Source organism: Sardina pilchardus, chromosome 24, assembly GCF_963854185.1.
Source record: "Sardina pilchardus chromosome 24, fSarPil1.1, whole genome shotgun sequence".
NCBI lineage: Eukaryota > Metazoa > Chordata > Actinopteri > Clupeiformes > Clupeidae > Sardina > Sardina pilchardus.
Window position 1 is genome coordinate 18,986,810 of NC_085017.1, and position 19,784 is coordinate 19,006,593.

General features: G+C 43.5%; 1 protein-coding gene across 1 annotated transcript in view; it reads right to left on the bottom strand.

Moving 5' to 3' along the window:
* rims2b (regulating synaptic membrane exocytosis 2b) overlaps positions 1-19,784 on the bottom strand; it is a 133,306-nt gene that overhangs the window by 51,353 nt on the left and 62,169 nt on the right. The window contains exons 7-15 of the mRNA XM_062528706.1: positions 10,228-10,289; positions 8,169-8,288; positions 6,826-6,925; positions 6,401-6,524; positions 5,761-5,807; positions 5,233-5,342; positions 3,257-3,304; positions 685-815; positions 1-59 (exon numbers count right to left, since the gene is read on the bottom strand). The exon at positions 1-59 is cut by the window's left edge and continues 113 nt beyond it. Of these exons, the coding sequence (XP_062384690.1) occupies positions 1-59; positions 685-815; positions 3,257-3,304; positions 5,233-5,342; positions 5,761-5,807; positions 6,401-6,524; positions 6,826-6,925; positions 8,169-8,288; positions 10,228-10,289 (801 nt within the window). The remainder of the gene's footprint in view (positions 60-684; positions 816-3,256; positions 3,305-5,232; positions 5,343-5,760; positions 5,808-6,400; positions 6,525-6,825; positions 6,926-8,168; positions 8,289-10,227; positions 10,290-19,784) is intronic.

Consider the following 19,784-nt stretch of genomic DNA (forward strand, 5'->3'; position numbering starts at 1 on the left):
GGCTCCACTTGGGCTCCAGCGACTTCTTCACCGTTTTCGTCCGTCTCTTGCTCTTGTCACTGAGGCCGATTAAAACAAGAAGGGGAAAAAAAGAGACTATTACATTATACTACAGTAATTTCCAGCATATAAGCCGCATTGTGTATAAGCCGCAGGACAGTGTTTTATGCTAGTTAAAAGAAACAAAACCATAGTAACACCATTATTAACTGCCCCCCTGTATTAACCTCATAGCAGAAGAAATTTTGCAAAATCAATATAAGCCGCGGCTAATAGTCTGGAAATTACGGTACTATTAGATTATAACTGTACAGACTACTCGTGTAACTGTAGGGAAAACTTGCAGGTGTTTGGTCGCTTCTAACTTCATCTCTGTTTAATAATAATATGACAAAACGGTGAAGTGTTCCTTTAAGCACACTAATCCGGTACTCCTTCACCATACTCGGTTGGATTTAAGACAAGAAGGCATTTGGTGCTATTCAACACGTGGAAGAGAAGGTATGTAAAATGTCAGAACTTTCTCACAATCTGTTTTGTTTGGTATTATTGGGCAACTAAGTACAGCACATCATCACTCACACAAAGGCAACATTTTCACCGAAATCACAGTCATCTTTTCTTCCATAAAGTCAAGCCATCAGTGTCAACTTCGATGTTCAAGACTTGCTCATGGTTCTTTACCTTCTGTCGGGGAGGAAGTAGATTTTTACATAGGGATTCCTGGGTCGCCCGTCTTCCCTTGAAGGCAGGTCTTTTGCCCCTAGGATGGTGACGATGAGCTGATGGCCCACCTTGTCGTACCAGAGTTTCACCTGAATGGAGACCTGAGAGGTAAGCATCTGAAGGTTGGAGTGAAGCAGGTAGTCTAAGCTAACCTAAGCTAAGCTAAGTTCCACTGCATAGCCATATTAAACTCTGGCACTTGCCACTGGCATGCTTCAGAAAGATCTTCAAAGCTCATTTGTATTTCTATCAATGATAAATACTGTTTTAGATTTAATTGTTAATTGTTTCTATTCATCTCTTGACTGGTCCTCCTAACATAGCTAAAATCCCACAATTAGATAAAAAAAATGTGATCACAAGACAGACTACTAAACTACAACATGACTCAAAATGTAACAAATACAATATTTACTTTAATATTCTATTAAAACTACTGTGTAAGGTGGTGCAATACTTTCTTAACAGCATAATACACAGCACTGACTAATCTAGCCAAAGACATTTTTAGAGCAATCTAGCAGGTGTCTAGCAGTCTACAGAGAGGACAGTATCTCGGGCTTAGCCTGGTCAGTCTATGGGTCTCACCAGACCATCTCTGGCTCCTCTGCCCCAAAAGTGGAGCACAGGAGACGACACTCACAGAGACGAACCAAACTAGGAGCCCCTATGTAATTCCTGATCGATCCAAACAGAGATGGAAAACTTTCAAAGCCCAACAGTCCAAAATAGGAAAAGAAGATATAATGACTAAAAGAAAAAGCATACTGTTTGGAAAGGGTGAAATGGTATATAGAAAAGAGAAATGGTTTAAACAAAACCACTGAAAGCAAAGTGAAAAACATCTTCGAAAGGAGCATTAAATTTCAATTTTCACAGCAGCAAACAAAAACATATGAAATGAAAAGAAAATCATAAGGAAATAATAAAGCTTTGAAAGTCTAAAAAGTTGCAGCTGGATTGGCTTCATTGGCTTCATCGTTTTGCGTGGTCCAAAAAAACCCTTGAGCACATCTCTGTCATGCTTGATCCACTGGACTACCATAGTCAGTCTCACACCTAGATCTTAATCAAATGGGAAGGATGGGCAAAAGCTTGAAGCCGATGGGGCAGCTAGTTGAGGCGTTCCAGACACCAAACATACTTTTGTAATGACGACTTGCAAGCTCTTGCCCATCCTTTGCAGAAGGTCGCTAGGCTAGGGATGCTAACCCAACAGGCGTTGCTTTTCTACAGTATTATATTAGTCTGAGGGCAACAGGAAACACATGCAGCAATGCAAAAGAAGGCATTCATTACAAACTATAGAACAAGGCAGATCAGCTCCCATCAGTCGTGGGCTAAGAACTAAATCCAAACAAATTGTACCATACTTTTTCCAAAAATGTAAGTTTTTGGTGGAGTTTCTTTTTCCCCCCAAGGTGTTTCTCTTGGTTGTGGTTCCCAGAGCCTAAGCCTATACAGCTTAGGATATAGGTGATATAGGGATAAGATGTTTCCCAGGGTGTTACTCACAAATGAATATTTTCTTAGGAAAATCCTAAAAGACACTATTTCTCGGAAACACTTTTGCAGTGAATGCAATACACTTTGATTTACTGAGAAGCTGTCCCCAGTCAATCTTTTCCTGAGGAATATCTAATACCTGTTCACTGACTGCCCAACAAACTCCACCACTGGTACAATTTGCTGCATTCACTATGATCGATATGCTGCCCTTTGTTGGAAAATGCAATTTACGTTTTTTTTGTTTGTTTGTTTGTTTTGTTTTTTAAATTGGGACATTAAAGTTTTCATATCTTTCCAGGGAAACATGGACCTTTGTTTATACTTGGTTACCTACAGTATGTATTTTATTTCCCTCCAATCAACAAAAGCCCAAAAAGATGAATCACCAGTCACATGAATCTGTAGGGTTTTTTTTGTTTTACTTCATGAGGTACAGTAGATTCACTCAAGTCCATATCACCTGGTGAAGATTCAAATTCTCGTGTCCCAGATGAGTGTAAAAATTAACATTTAAAGAGACAGAGCATTGAATGAGCATCTTTTGAAAAATGAAAAAAAAAAAAAAACTACAAAAGGGAGAATGGCACTGGGAGTTTTCAGCAGTGTCACAAGCAGATTGTCTCTTTAAACACTCCCATTCAGGTCAGTTAGTCATGCAGTCTGCAAGTCAGGCCGCAGCGAGATGGCATCCAACGCGTTGGAAATACAAAACAAATGTCAAATGGAATGCCAGCATGGCCGTTGGAAATCAAACTATTGACAGTCGGGGCGTAAAAAAATCAGTCTGACAAAATGAGAAGGAGGGGAAAAAAAAGAAATTCAAAAATAACGCCAGGGAGTCAGACTGAAATGGAGCCATTTTCCTACTATGCATTTTCCAAACAGCTCAGAGGAAAATAATGAGTGTGAGAGGTAGAGAAAGACAGACAGAGAGAAAGAGAGAGAGAGAGAGAGAGAGAGAGAGAGAGAGAGAGAAAGGAAGAGGGAGAGTGGACAGAATGTCTGTCAGGCAGATTGTTACCTGGACCCTAGGGACAAAAGGCGTGGTTCTTCTACTAAGGCATGGACTCTGGGTAAGCAAAATTAACAAAGAAAACAAAAAAATATGCAATAAACCAAAAACCAAAACCCCCGAAACTCACAGTGACACAACAAACCAAAAACAGCACTTATAACCGAGAGGAGATTCAATCTCTTCATGCCCTTTAGAATCTCTTTTTTTCTCCTTATTCACATAATGAATTTGTTCCATGTCAGGAATAAAGAATCAAGAACAGGGAATTCCTTTTACAATTTCCCTTAGAATACAATTTCATAATACAGTATTTCATACACTTCCTTGTTCAAATTGCTTCAAATAGGACTGATGATACGCATGTCAGTGCGGTGAAAAACACTGCATCTGATGTTGTTAGTATAACCGATGTCACGGTGAACGTGTCGTATATCAGTGTCTCTCCCTGTGTCTGCTGTTTGCTCTGATACTGTGAAGCAATGCAATATTTAAAGCAGGTTGTCTCTGTGTTTCCCTATAGGCTAGGTTGGCCTACTTATAACTGTCTTATTCCCCTCTTTGAACAGTGTGTGAGCCCTCTATGTGTGTGTGTGTGTGTATGCGTGCGTGCGTCACAGCACACACATGCGCACTTTTGATCCGGGTGCAGACACACGACTGCAGACTTCAGCATTTTAGATTAAATCTCCCTCATTCCGAAAGGAACAAAAAGAAAATCTACAAGAAAGGAAAAAATCGAGTGAAATCATCAAAGCTCCCCTCAGACACACACACACACACACACACACTCACACACACACACATAGACACACACTCATGGCCCCTCCAAGAGCCAATGGGAGCAGAGCTCCAAAGACATCTGCCAAGACTAGACTTTATCCTCTCCTGTCTCTTCGCAGGATAAATTGAATTTATTTTAATTAGAATTGTCTTCAGACAAAAGGAAAAAAAAAAACATTTCCAAGCGACGTTCCATTCATTGACCAAACAGCATGCGTGGCTTAATTTGACACGGCATTTCTCCTCATTCTCTCTCATGTAAAAATATACTGACTGAATTTGAAAACATCCCTGACAACGGTGTGATTTCATAATTAATGTTAAATTTTTTGTTGACTTAATACTCTCCCACTGAACAGAATAAGTGAACTAACACCTACAAACAAACGCGGAGAGAGGCACAGCAGCTAAGACGACCAATACAGTAGTTTGGCTTCCCTAGGTGTGAATTTTACCTAACGCAATTAATTACAGCGACACACAAGGTAACATGATATATCACCCTGTGACAAATTGGGCCCAACTCCAATTTAGGCAGCCTTGCCGAGTGGAGAGAATCCAAGGCCTTATCTCCCCAGTGTGTCACACGTCTCCTTCAGCAGCAGCTTCGCGCCAATCTTGTAACGAGCTTGAAAACTAAGTATACATTTTCCATTCGGGGATTCAGTCTAAGGCCTCCGTGTCACTACACACAGGCGGTGAGGCCGATCGAGTCGGATGCGTTTTTTTTTTTTTTGTGAAGCCGAGAGCCAGGAGGGCTAAACGAGGAGCGAGAGTTCCCTTTCTTGCCATCGCAGAGCATGCGTTGCTAAAGGATGCTCCACCGCTCAGTGGAATGTTTACTGTATGCTAACACGCTAGCCTTCAGCTCATTTAACCAACTCATGAATTCAGAGGTGGTTTAAGTTGAACTAGAGAGAGTAGAGAAACACGTAAACAACAGTTTAGAATGGGCTCTCCCAAAAAAATCTGCGTGTTTCTAAATAAGCCAACCTCTCCAGAACATCCACTAGATCACACAAATGACACACAGAATTCCTGACCACATAGCTGACTTCATAAAACAACATGAATTAGGAAATTAGACAAAAAAACAATACAACAATACAACAATACAACAATACAAACTCCACTTTTTAGCAATAGAGTCCCATAAACAATCATCCCAATCAGCGGCCTCGGCGGTTGCTAAGACTACTTACTGAGAGCTGTCCTGATAGGTACTGAGGGGCGTCCCTGAGCATCCCAGGGCTCATGGGGGAGGTGACGGAGATGGCCGGGCCCATCTTTTGGGATTCAAAAGAACTGGAACCTGGTGGATCACGCACACGTGCACACACACACACACACACACACACACACACACACACACACGCAGACACACATGCACACACACACACACACACACACGCACACACACACACACACACACAAATCTCAGTGAAGTTTGCTTGTCTCCATTTCAGTTCTATTTTAAACATTTATATGTAGCCAAAGTAGAATCACTGCAGATACTACAATAATTCATTTATAATCACAAAAGTTATTAGTCACCTCACGTCTATTCTGAGTCAATCACAGTGAAGACCACTACAGTACTGTTTTCTTCAGCTGTTTGGTTCCCTGAACATGACGTCTTGTATGACCTAATTTCCGGGAGTCCAGACTACTGCCAAACAACAGCAACTACATCCAGTAGTAAGAATAAACACAAATTCTGAGTCACTCACTTGATTCAAGTTGTCCATGTGTGCTCTCTGGTATTCTAGGAACATCCCTATAAAAACAGAAACAGTCACTCTATCACAAACTGTCCCTCTAGATTTGCCACCTTTAACATCTTATCAGAGCATATAATCGTCAATATTCTCTGGGCATATGGTTTCAAAAATGTCAATGTGTCCAAAAACTTGTGTCTGTGCTGCTCAACACTTTTACAGTCTAGAGTCCCAAGGGTCAACTACAAAATGGAGGGTTCACGTGTATTACCTCACAGGTGGCAACATCAAGACAGATAGGTAATATCGAGACAGGGCTATTTTATACGGTGCTCAGCAACTATTTAAGCTGCTACTGCAGGTTTTATCCCCTGCTGGGATGGTATATGTCTGGCTTCAGCCGGCAGGGGAAAAAAAGGACACATAAAAAAAGAAATCTCTCCTTATATGACCACACTACTACACATCCATCTCAATGGGCCATCCCACCTCACATTCAGCTTCAAGGTTTGGTCATATTTCACCTCGCCTCTCTAATGTGAAGCCCAAAGTTCCTGTGAGGACTGAATGCAGGCCACAGGCCAGGCTTCAACCCCTCCATGGAGAGGAGGCGGGGGAGGTCGTTTGTTAACGGGCTGGCGAGGAGGCTTACCCGATGGGCCGCGAGACAACCAGCTCCACCTGGGGCTCCGGCTTGGATTCGAGAATGATATTGTAAACTTCCTTGAATGTGGCGCCTTGCAAGACCCTTCCATTCCACTCCAGAACCTGATCACCTAAAAGAGTGGACAGAGGGGGGAAAGTGAGATTGAGCTAAAACTGTCTCCATCCAAAAAACAAAATTATCCAAAATAGATACTCCTTAGTTGCATTACACAAATATGCTTAGCAAATATGAAATACTGAAGAAACATAAGAAACACAACTTACAAATATTTAGCTTTACAACGTTGAACTATGAAGAGTTCAAGTTTTGGAATTTAATTTTTTTTTAAAAACTAAATAAAGCAAAATAAAAACTTTTCAAAGATCACAGCATACTGAGCTACTGCGTGTGGGTATGACAGGTGAGTGTACCTGGTCGGAGGTGTCCAACAGTATCTGCTAGACTCCCTCTCTTCACCTTAGTGATGAAAGCACAAAGTCTACCAGATTCTGTCATCTTCCCTCCAACCACCTGTCAAAAAGGAAGCGGAGTGAATTTCGGTGAATGTCAAAGCAACTTCTGATCAGCTTCTTCACGGCATCCACAGCTTTCACATCGTTTCTAGGAAATGGTGTGGCACTTATATTCATTCATGACTTCACTGACTGATTACATAAACATGTCTTAACTGAGATCAATTTGATTGACCATAAGCACAGTCAAATATGATACATTTTCTCAGCACTAAAGCAATACCATATTTGTCTTATTAATATTGTGACTACTATTACTATGTTACTCATGTTTCTACATCACTGAGCTATGCAATAGTCCTTCCACATAGACCTGGCCATGGAACTAAACAATATTACATGTTCATTAAACATTCAAGAAACCCCATCCAAGAATAAATCATAAGACATCTTAAGCAATCATAAAAACGGTGAAAACGAAGGACGGTAGAAGAAATGCAGATAATATTCACACATTGCCTTGCAAGGCCACACTCTTACAGAGCTGCATGCTACCTCTGGCTGTAGCAGACTATAATAGCACCTTTATCCATTATATCCTGCTATGGTGGATGACAAGAATGTACAGAGTATGATCCTTCTATAACAAGGGTTGCTGGTGCTGTTTCTTCATCAGGGGGACATACTGTAGTGTTTTTTTATACATGACAGTCTGAGGTCCCATCTTTATTGTGTGAGGTTCGCATGTTCTCTGGACCACTCAAACAGGGTCAAAGTTGAATGTGGAAACAAAGCTGAAAGTGCTAACACTAATACTAGCTAAGCTCCACAGTAGCTACGCTAACAACAATCACGGTAATTATGACTTCACACACACGCACTCATTTATCCTCAGTGACCCTGTGACCTCTGACAACCTAAACAATCTGTACATCCATCTAAATACGCATCTACATAGCACCAACTATTAAAGTCCATCCTGACAAATAGCATTGATATTTCCTTGCATCTAAACCATTTAAAAAAAGCATCTGTGTTGCTTCATACAGTAGGTTATGCTTTTATATGGCATGCAACTAAAGCACATCATCACTGACCAATTAATAGACATATTAATGTTATGAATGTGTTAGTTTCACATTGTACAGTATAGGCAGCCATCTTTTCCCATGATCATGGTTGAAGTCATACACATAATTCATGTTATGAATGTGTTAGTTTCACATTGTACATAGGCAGCCATCTTTTCCCATGACCATGGTTGAAGTCATATCATGGTGTTGTGCCATGGTGTCTCTTACCTTCAGGCCCAGAAGTGCCCCTGTGTCTCTGGGCACGGTGCCATCTTTCATCCGCTTGTTTAGCAAAATCCGCCCTATTAGGCGCTCGCCATCTTTGGACGGTTGCCATGTCACCGGGTGCTATGAGGTCAGAGTGACAACACACCTCTTGTTTCATAACAAGTCTGTGGCACACACATCCCAGAATGTACAAGTACACGTAGTGGAGGAAAGCAGAGGGGGAGGGGGAGTGGAGAGATAGAGAGAGAGAGAGAGAGAGAGAGAGAGAAAGAAAGAAAGAGGGAGGCAGGGCAGGTGGTTTCACTGCAACAGTGATTACACAAAGCTTTTAATACACCACTCCTTCAGTTCTGCAGGACGGGATAAAACAAAGTCTTGGACTAAACAAACAGAGCTGAATATATACATAAAGCAGGCCTCTGTTTACATATATGGAATCTATCAAATATTTGGTAATTTTAATAATTTGCACAAATTGTCGGTGTCATTTCACATGAATGGGGCAGACCAATTGAATTTTCAGCGGCAAACATTAATGGTAATTGGACATTTTGTCCAATTTTGTAACATTTGTCTGTCCATCATTTTCGATAATGACCGTGGACAGACTGAATAATCAGAGACTTGTCCTTCACAAATTTTATGCGTTTCACAATAAAAAAAGCTTGACAGCCAACAGTTGTCAATTTGCAAATATTGAAAGACTGTATGGCAAGTGCCAGCAGCTCAGCTGGAGGAGTTAGTCTGCTGCAGTTGGGTGCATGTTTGCAATGTTTACATGATCACTGTTGTGGGACAATGTGAGAAATGTGTGAAAGACCCATGCAGAGAGACAATCAGCGCAGTGAACCCAACACTACACACAGTCGGGACAGGACATGAGCATGATCTCATCTACATAGAACAAAACACACCAGCGCCCTCGAGAAGACAAGGACAAGGACGCTACGCTAGGAAAAGAACAGGGTGAGCAATAGTGAAAGAAAGAAAGAAAACTGAAAAGAAAGAGGTGGACAGAGGCAAGGGAAGTGGACAGAGGCTCGAGAGAGGCGAAACGAAGAACCACGACAGTGAAAGGGGAAAAAGAACAACAAAAAAAAAACCTTCTTGTGCAAAGATCGACTTCCACGCTACGCTAAACACCCCCCCGTCGAAGGCTGTCAACGCAAGACGTTGTGCGAGAGGTTGGAAATCTCCAGAGCAAAGGGGGCAAGGACAGTGAGAGGGTTCAAATGGCAGTGCGCAAAGCCTGTTGTGTAAAAAGCCACCCCCCCCCCCCAATCCCCCCCCTCATAGGTCAGGTAACCAATTAAGCAGAGTCTAGTAGCCATCATGCAAAAAGGAGTGAGTGAGCGAGCACTGCCGAACACAACCAGAGTTTTTGAAGGTTTAGCCTATTTGAAAAGTGATCGGGTTTCTTTGCAGCTAAAGCAAAAGGGAAGAGCAAGCAAGAAAGCAAGAAGGAAGGTCTACATCCAGACAGTGTAGAAAGTGATGCTCTAGACTAGAGTGAGAGGCTGGGTTGTGCAGAAGAGAGAGGGGGACTGAGCTCAGCTTGCTCGGAAGCCAGTCGCGAAAAAAATGTCAAGTGGAGCAGTCTTAGTGAGAGAGGTCGTTGAAGAAGAGCAAAAAAAAAAGGAGACAAGAGAGACACGGAGCAGAGTTGCATACTCGGAGACAAACAAGACAAGCCGTGGTACCTTCTCGTTATGGCTATGCTCCTCGTTTAGCGTCGTGCTACTGCACGTGTCGACGCCCGAATCTTTGACTTGGGGCTCGCACCACTCTGCGTCCTCTTCGAGGGAGCGCTCGCCGAAGCGCACCGTTTTCGTTTGCCTCTCACACAGGCCGTACGGTGGGTCCAAAAAAAACGTCTCATGTTCATTTGTATGTCTTTTTCCCCTTTGACTGTGGCCTATGGGGTTGGGATGAACAAACAAACAAACAAACAAACAAAAAAACAAAGAGAGAGGAAGAACGAAACAAAACAAAAAGAAAAAAGAAGACATGCACAGGTGAGTTACATGGGAGGAAATTAGCTGATGGTGAAGAGTCTCACCATAGACATAGGGGGTGCGTCGCTATGCCACGACGCATGGTCCCACCAGTGGCCATCCATATCTGCAACGTGCACACACACACACACACACACACACACACACACACAAGTGCACACACACATACACACAAGCACACATAAGCAGTACAAACACACACACACACACACACACACACACAAGAGAAAAAGGGAGACAGCACAGGACAAATAAGGACAAGAACGTAGCTTAATCATGTATGCGCACACACACACAGCCATAAATTATGACAATACAGACATTTGACATTTTATGTACCAGCAGAAGATGATCTCTAGAAGTCTCTTTTCGCTATGCCTCACCCTTGCCTCCCTCACACACACACATTTTTGACAACACACAACGAAAGAATACGTCTGAAAACAAACAGGCACTTTATCAATCTCAAATCAAATCAGGCTGTTCTACAATCCAGCTTCGGAGCAAATCTCACATCCAATGTAACCTGCACAGTTTCTCATCAATAGTAGCGCTTGACATAATCATCTGTCAAATTTTGCTCTTAGCTGTACTTGTGTACGTGTGTGTGTGTGTGTGTGTGTGTGTGTGTGTGTGTGTGTGTGTGATGTACTGTTCTAAGTCATAAGAGCTATGGAGAAGAGAGGAGCATGTTCCTAAATTAGCCTCACTTGGCTTAATTGAGAGGCGGCTGATTAAGTCTGGCTCAAGAGGGCCTGCATGTGCTGAGCTAGGCTGGGTCTCCTAATGTTAGCCATTGTCTGGAGAAAGCTAATCTCAGCTACACCACTCCTGTCTCTCCGGAGCTGAAGCTTTGAATATGTACTAGCAACAGTAATGCTGAAGATACTGAAAGCATGGCTACATGATAGATGGATCAAATGGGGAAGCTTGTTTCGTCTGAGTTTCTTAACTGTCACATATGTGCAAAGGCTAAATTGTTAGCTTATAAAATGCCAATAAAGGCAAACATTTTCTAGTATTCTGATGCAATACTTCTGCAGTGATATCTGGCTGAGCGTACTACGCACCTCACTGACACCTCTTGATGAGTATTCACAAAGACACAAATACTGTATTACTGGTTGCATTGCACACTGATCTTGACTAATACCCATCTGTTACACTTCACTACCTTCAGCTATCACCACCCCCAACACCATTGATACACTACGACATACATTCATTCATCTGTACATGGGACTAAATTTAGCGATTTGGAGGAATTTGTACCTCATCTAAATAAATTACAACAAAGAACACAGACTGTGATATTTTTGTCCTGATAAATAACAGCTTAAATACCTCTCTGCTTACCCTCGAAACAATTACCCTAAACTATTACCCTGTATAGTGTAAGCACTACACTCCATTAGTACTCTTACTGTGCTGTCGTGACCTCTTGATGCACTCTGAGCAGTGCAAAACGCACACTCTAAAACACAAAAGTCTTTTCCACAGCAGCCTACAGTACGTTTATATCGTCTGCACACTCTCTGGCTTGACGACAAGAAGTTCTTTCTTCCAGCATGCTGGCTTGGTTCACTCCGATCATTACTCTTTAACACAGTGCCATGGCCTCCCCTGACTTCTACCTATTGCCTAATTACTTGAAGGTTGACACTTCATTGAGCTAAACCCAACAACATGTGATGGTCCAGACATACAGACCAGTGATGTGCGGGCCAATTTGAAAGGAACAGGTGTTCTGGACACCTGCGGTTACCTGCGGACACCTGCATCACATGCAGAGTCAAATATATATATCCAATAATGTTTGAGTCATTTGCAGGAGGGTCAGTTATAATGACATTTCAGCATATTAGTCTAGTTGTCTAATAGTCTTGTCATAATAACTTATCAAATTGCAGGATAACCTTTGACTACCACTGTGCAAGTGGACATAAATAACAGTGTTATTTACGTTAGAGAGTTGTGTCATATTTCTTCGACCAAAGGATGCTGAGAATACTCCAGGAGGGTTTACTTAATATATGACAGAGCATTCTGATCTTCATTAAAAATATATAGATGTACAGTACCTCTAGAAGCCCAAAAGGTACAAATTAATGCAATAATGTACTAATGTGCCCACACATTTTGGAGAAAAAAACTGGCTGGTCTATCAGGTCAGTTACAGTAGGGTTGAAATAAATTACTGAGTGACTTGAAGTCACTTGTACAGTAAGTGGACCTGCGCATCACCAATACAGACATATAACCAGACACTGAGAATACGTGAAACTGGCCTCCTTTTATCTCCTCCGTAATATCACCAGTCATGATCACAGAGCTGACCTCCAGACACTATCAGCAACATTTGAAACACCAGACACCAATAACGGAGAAACTTTGTTGAGTTTCTGTAAGACACGTGTACCTGACGGACTAAGGTGACCAGCCCGCAAAGAAAGTCTGTTGACAAAAGCTCAACGGACTAAAGCAAACCTTCACTCACTACCTCGTTTGGCCTTCCCTTACAACACCTGTAATATCTATGGAGCAGTTTAGATGTGCAGTATGGAAAGACGTGCATTGCACAAATATGGCACGACTGACAACAGACACATAGAATACACACAACTTCATCTGGCTGACCCTATGCCTCACAATCCCCTCACAAAACAAGGAAAATGTCAATATTCAAAAGTAAACAAGAGTGGTAAAGGGACTGTACACATTTGCAACAACTGACCAAGGAGAAACGTAGCTGTGTTCTAATACATTAACAGCCCCTGTGCAATGTAGCCAGGGCCACTAATGATTTCTGAGCATTAGGGTGCTTTCACACCACTAATTCGATTATTTGGTCCGCTTCAGGCAGTGAAATTGTTATTATGTAGCATATAGACTCCAGTGAGGTCCGCTTTCACACCAGAAAACGAACCAAAATTAGTCTGATTGATTTTTTTCTCAATGTTTATCTTCCGGTAAAAATCGGCGCCAACTTTGACTCACTATTTTGACCTACAGTCTATGGTTTGGACCCCAGTTCGCGTTCTCACCAGAGGGACCGCACTAGAGGTCTACTTTTGGTGCGGAGTCAAGCGGACCGAGACCTCCTCTTTTTGGAGGTCTCGGTCCGCTTGTTTTGGTGCGCACCCGAGTGCGATTAATGCTTTCACACCAACGAAAACGAACCAACTAACAGGTTTTGGTACGAATGGACCGTTTGGTGCGCACCAAACGATGTTGGTGTGAAAGCACCCTTAGTCTTTAATAATAGCTAGCTTTAATTATTATTACTTTCCAGACACTGGTGCGTTATGATGTGGTGGGGAGGCCGAGGGGGGGTTTGCTGAAAAGCTAGGTCCAGCCAGCATGCGGTTTCTTGAGGAAAGAGGATCCGCCCCGTGTGGTCCAAATATATTGTTGATAATCCGTCTTTGCAGCACCACCCCTTTCCAAGCCCTGGCGAGTTACACTTCCGCAAAGCTGATTTGCATGAGCCAAGCAGCCAGGAGGACGAAAACGACATCTCCGGCTAATGCACAGTCGCACACACAAACACACATACAGTACATACACACACACACACACACACACACAAGATGCATGCCAAAGCACACAGCTTCCACATTCAACAACGATGAGGCCAGGCCCTCAACAAGGGGGGGAGGCACCAAACTCAGCAAGACAAAACCCAGTCTCCACCAAAACCACCCCTATATCTGTCTCTGTGCAAAACCTGCGCTCGCTCTTTGCCCTAGCCAAGACGAGGGAGTTCATGCCTTGGAATAATGAGCTTACCTTTATGCTTGTAAGCCTGCTCAAACACTCTGCCCTACATGATCCACACATCACCACCGGCTGTTCCCCTGAGGCGCCCAGGGTTGACGGCTGACTCCCAGTGAGCTCCTCCAGCCCGGGCAGCACCACTCCTCTCCCTCGGCCCGAGACAAACCTCCAGCGACCCAAGCGAGCAAGGTCCACTCATGCCACCCGTCTTGGAGAAAGAGGAGGGGAGGGGTGCAGAGGGTGGGGGTGGGGGTGGGGGATGGGGTGGGGGAGTTCGGGGGGTGATGTGGTGAGGAGGATGAGCGTTTATTCCCCCAAAAAAACGTTGCTACTCCAGATTAGGTCAGATTAGATCACTGAGGTGCGTTGCAGCCTCGATCTGGACAGAACGCAAACACCGCGACGAGAGAACAGATAGCAGAGAGTGGCGAAACAACCAGCACTTCTTCTCTGAGCACGGCGTGTAATCCAGGATTGTATAATCCAAGTGCAGAAAAGAAGCCAAATTTAAATCCACGGAGTCAGGGGCATCGAAAGTGGACAGAGAAGCACCATTTTTTTTTCTTCTCCCCCTGGTCACAGAGAGCGTAGACTTCTCAAGGCTTCTTCAGCCGGTTCACTTGTTAGTTACAGTCCTGTTCTCTAGTCGCCCAAGAGGAGGGAGCTGTGAGACTTTAAACCTATCGCGTCCAGTAAGCCGTGACAGACTGGCCCCTCTCCCAATGAGATTCAGGGGGGAGATAAGCTTGTCAGAGATCACATCACCGCTCTTGGTTTCCCGTCTGCCGACATCATCATCGCACAGGAGAGAGTGCACTTGTTTAGAGGTGAGACAGGAAATTAAGGTGCGTGTGTGTGTGTGTGAGAGGGTGTCTGCGGGCAAGAAACAGTGTGTGTGTGTGTGTGTGTGTGTGTGTGTGTGTGTATGTGTGTGTGTGTGTGTGTGTGTGTGTGTGAATAGTGATATGATATGATATGATGTAATCAGAGTAGATCTACTATCATATTTTCATAATTCTAAAAAAATAAACAAAGGTGATAAAACTGATTACAGAAATATCAATTCAATTTCCAAAAAAATATGTCAAATAAGCCAATCCTTAGAGTTATTAAATAATTTGTATCCACTGATCAGCAAGAGTAAGCCAAAATGACAATACAGTAATATATAAAAGAAAAATAAAAGAAAGCATGCATATATATGTGTATGTGTATATAAGTAGAGAACGAGAAAGAGCGAGAGCATGCACAAAAACGAGAGAAAGTGAGTAAGAGAAGTCCGAGAGACGACGAAAGAGAAAGCGAGTCTCCTTGGGTCAGCCTTCGTCCTACATTCCACTGAACCCCGCCTCTGTCCCGCGTCCTGCGAGCTTAAAGCTGCTGGGCCAGGAAGTGGTCATGACGCACGCTTCCTCCCCCCCAGTGTCATCTCTTCTCTCCGCCTCGCACACCACCCCTCTTCCTTGGCACCTCCTGGCAGACAGACGGGTGGTGGAGCCACGCAGCAGTGCTCCCTCAGTGGCAGACGGCAGGAGGAAAAAAAAAGTGTCTTCAGAGAGGGAAAAAAACAAAAGAGAGAGAGCGAGAGAGAGAGGAAGACGAGACGCTCTCCTCCTCCTTCTTCTTCAGCTCTGGAGAGACAGTCGTTCCAGAGCTCGAGAGACCTCGCGAGGAGGCAGCTCCTGTACCCACAGGAGTAAAGAGGCTTATCAAATTGAGCTAATTAAGGCTCTGACAACACAGGAGATGGAGGGAGAGAGAGAGAGAAGGAGGGAGGGAGGACAGGATAGGCAGTCCTTGTCACCAGTCAGATAGGGCCAAGTGGAAGGTTGTCAGTGAATAGGCCAATTGGACCAATCCCACATCGCTGGTGTCCCCAGTCCCCAAAGTCACCAAAACAAAAATAAAAATAAAAAAACTTGAATGGTGCTCTCTCCCTCTTTCTGTCTCCTTCTGGCTCTTTCTCTCATTTATTCAGGGTACAAGCCCTGGGGGCACACCAGAAAAGTAACATCTGAGCAACATCTCATCTTAAATGTTGAGAAAACGTCGGCAGTAGTGAAAAAGAAGGGAGGGGGGATCAGGTTCACAACACACAACACATTTGCTGCGCAGGGCCAGGCTAGAGGCATCGTTGTTGTGTGCGAGAGGGAGAGGATTGCGCTGGACGGTATTGAGTGGCTCTCGTTAAAAGCATCAGAGTTTGCCAGAGGACACACAGAGCAACGCCTGCCATACTGTAATTCATCCACTTCACGTCCGAGAATCTTAGGGCCACAGTCAAAACAAACACATACAGTACGGCCCTACAACTGCTATCATACTGTAGCTACAAGCGGATGTCAATGTTAAAACTAATTCTGTCAGCATCTTCTATGTCTCACCTTTCACCAGACCTTTAACAGACCATCCAGCTATGTTAATAACGATTTGCTATTCCAATTAAGATACAACAGCATGTGTGAGTTTGTCAACACTATGTTCAAAAGTATAATTATTCCACAAAATGCATATTTAACATCATGTCAGGGCTATGACACAACTTAAAATATCAGTTTGTTGGGTTAATAACTAGCATCAATTATCCTATAAATACGCTAGCTAGACTACAAACGCTGCAGCAGGGATGCACCAACAAACAGCCGCCTGATGGATATATTCTTTGTTCATTTCCGCCCCACAGGTCAACAACAGCAAAGTGCTGGCTGATTAGAGGCTGTGCCAGGTCAGACCAGGGCGACCATGAGGCGAGAGCTAAGAGTTCAGTGGTGGCCCACCCAGCAGCAGCAGCAGCAGCAGGGGCCAAGGCAGCAGCATTTGAATAAGGCTGACGGGCCCATGAGAGTCAGCTGGAGACATATGCAGGGTAAGGGTACAGCAGTTAATAACCAGATCAGCCGAACACACACTGATTGAAGATGCAGTAAACTAGAGGAATGGGGGTAAAGAAGAGAGCGAGGGTGCAAGACAGAGACAGAGAGAGAGAGAGAGAGAGAGAGAGAGAGAAAACAGAGTCAGAGAGAGGGAGAAGAGAGAGTGTTAAAGGGATATTCCGCCATTTTTGGAAATACGTTCATTTTCCACCTCCCCTCGAGCAAAACAATGGATATTTACCTTGTTCCCGTTCATCCAGCCATTCTGTGAGTCTGGCGATACAACTTTTAGCTTCAGCCTAGCATAGATCACTGAATCGGATTAGACCATTAGCTTCTCGCCTGCTAGCTTCATGTTTAAAAGTGACTAAGATTTCTGATAATTTTCCCATTTAAAACGTGTCTCCTCTCAAGTTAGAAAGTGCAATAAGACCAACTGAAAATGAAACCTGGCGTTTTTCTAGGCTGATTTGACATGGAACTACACTCTCATCTGGCGTAATAATCAAGGCAACTTGCAAACGTACCATAGGCGCAGTGATATCGTACGCAGCATCTGAAAATAGTCCCCATAGACATCAAGCAGTAGTAGTGCCAGTAGCTGCAAGTTGCCTTGATTATTACGCCATATGAGAATGTAGTTCCATGTCAAATCAGCCTAGAAAAACGGCAGGGTTCATTTTCAGTTGGTCTTATTGCACTTTCTAACTTGAGAGGACAAACGTTTTAAATGGGAAAATTACCAGAAATATTAGTCACTTTTAAACATGAAGCTAGCAGGCGAGAAGCTAATGGTCTAATCCGATTTAATGATCTATGCTAGGCTGAAGCTAAAAGTTGTATCGCCAGACTCACAGAATGGCTGGATGAACGGGAACAAGGTAAATATCGATTGTTTTGCTCGAGGGAAGGTGGAAAATGAGCGTATTTCCACAAATGGCGGAATATCCCTTTAAAGGGAGAGTTAGCAAGGAATGAGACAAAATATAAAAATGAAAAAAAAAATTAAATGTAAGAAATATGCAGAGTGAACAGCACCCTAAACTGATCCAGAAGTGACAAACACAATAGGTGAAATATTTAAAACCACTAGTCCCTTAGGCAACCAAGCTTTCCCACTGTTTTCCATTACAGCTATTTGAATCGAAATAAACCAAATCATATCAAGACACTATTCGTACCCTAACTTTTTATCCACCCTACAACATCACATAATTTATTCTGATCATGGTATTCTTTGGGCTCTGTTTCTGACACACCTGGCTAGTCCACAGTCCACAACATTACAGCCGAGTGCAAACCAGCACCTCAGAGCGGCAGGGTCCACTCATCTGTGACTTGCAACCTGCTCACCATTGCATAATTAAGTCCACTTGACCACAGGGAGCGTCCTGGCTGGCTCGCCAAGCTGCCTTACTGGCTGGATGGGTGGCTGGGTGGCTGGCGGGCTGGTCGCAGTGAAGTGCTGGTATGGGATTGAGCCTCAGCACCAGCGGTGTACACAAGTCTATATAGGTGGATTATCTTTGATCTGCGGTCATGTGGGGAAAGCGATTTTTAACTCATCTCTCTCTCTCTCTCGCTCACTCTCTCTCTCTCTGTCTTTCTCTTCCTCTATCACTCTCTCTGGCACGGTAAGCAGAGGGGGATAAAGAGGATGGAGCCTGGAGACAAACGAGGTTAATAATAATACTACCACTCCACATGTACCAGCTCAGCAGTACGCCACTGATGGGCCACAGCCGGCAAGCAAACAAACAAACAAACAAATGATTGAATGGCTGAATTTGAATAGAATCCTTTTCATCCGCTCTTGGGTAACATGCCCATATTTGGTGGCCTGATTATCTACTGACTTAAATAAAGGGCAACTGACTAGGCCTGCATTTAGTCAAATGTATCTGCACAGTGTTGTTGGCTTCGAAAAAAAACCTTAACTAGGCTAAAAAGGCTACTTTTTTACTTATATGTCGTCCAAATCTAGAGCCTGGTCTTACATAGACCACACAACATTAGACTTAATCGACATTTATGAAGAACCTCCCTTGTATGTATATTTAACACATGCGAAGCAACTTAACACTCCATCGTCAGTACTGTACAGACTGTGCCTGACACTCCCGGTGTCAGGCCGCAGTGTGCCTCACAAGACGTGTGTTTCCTGACACGGTTCCCGTGGTGGGTGGGTGGGTGGCTTGGTTGCGCTGCTGTGCTGCTCTGTGCTGTCGGAGAGTCTTTTCCACTCTGGCAAAGTGCTTCACACACCCACGTCGCCTCAGGCCACCCGCAAAAACACATTTACCGAGCTGATCCGACACACTGGAGCATGCAGCTGGGCAACCCGTGTGGAATAGAAAGTTCCGGGCAATGAAGGAATCACTCTCAGGAAACCAGGAGAGTGGCTAAGGGGTGGGCTGGGCTGGGGCAGAGGCAGTGGAGATGGGTACTACAAACAGTGCAGTCTCTGATTAGACTTCACTTCGATCTTGATCAATTAATATGCTTAAAAGATGTAGGCAGGGCCACACAAATTATCACCAAAACCACCAAACACCAACTTTAAATGCACCAAAATCCAATCCTCTAAAACTGTTAATGCGAGAAACAGAAGGCAACCTCTGACATATTCAGTCCATAATCACTGGAGTCTTCTCCACACAAAGTCAATCAAATCACATGAGTTCACACAATAGCATTCACACAAAATAAGAAATAAACAGAAAGAGAGAAAAGATAAGTGTGACACTACACTCAGAGAGGGAGGCAGATACAGTATTTGAAAAAGATAAGTAGGCTTCAGTTTTTTTCAGGTTTTTAGGAGGCACCTCTTCCTATGAACAATCAGTATACCATATAAATTAGCTGCAGCATCTATTCACACAAAAGAGCCTTTATCTTTAACATTGTAGTTTCTCCAAAATTATCATTACATCACCAGCTTTAAACCCCAT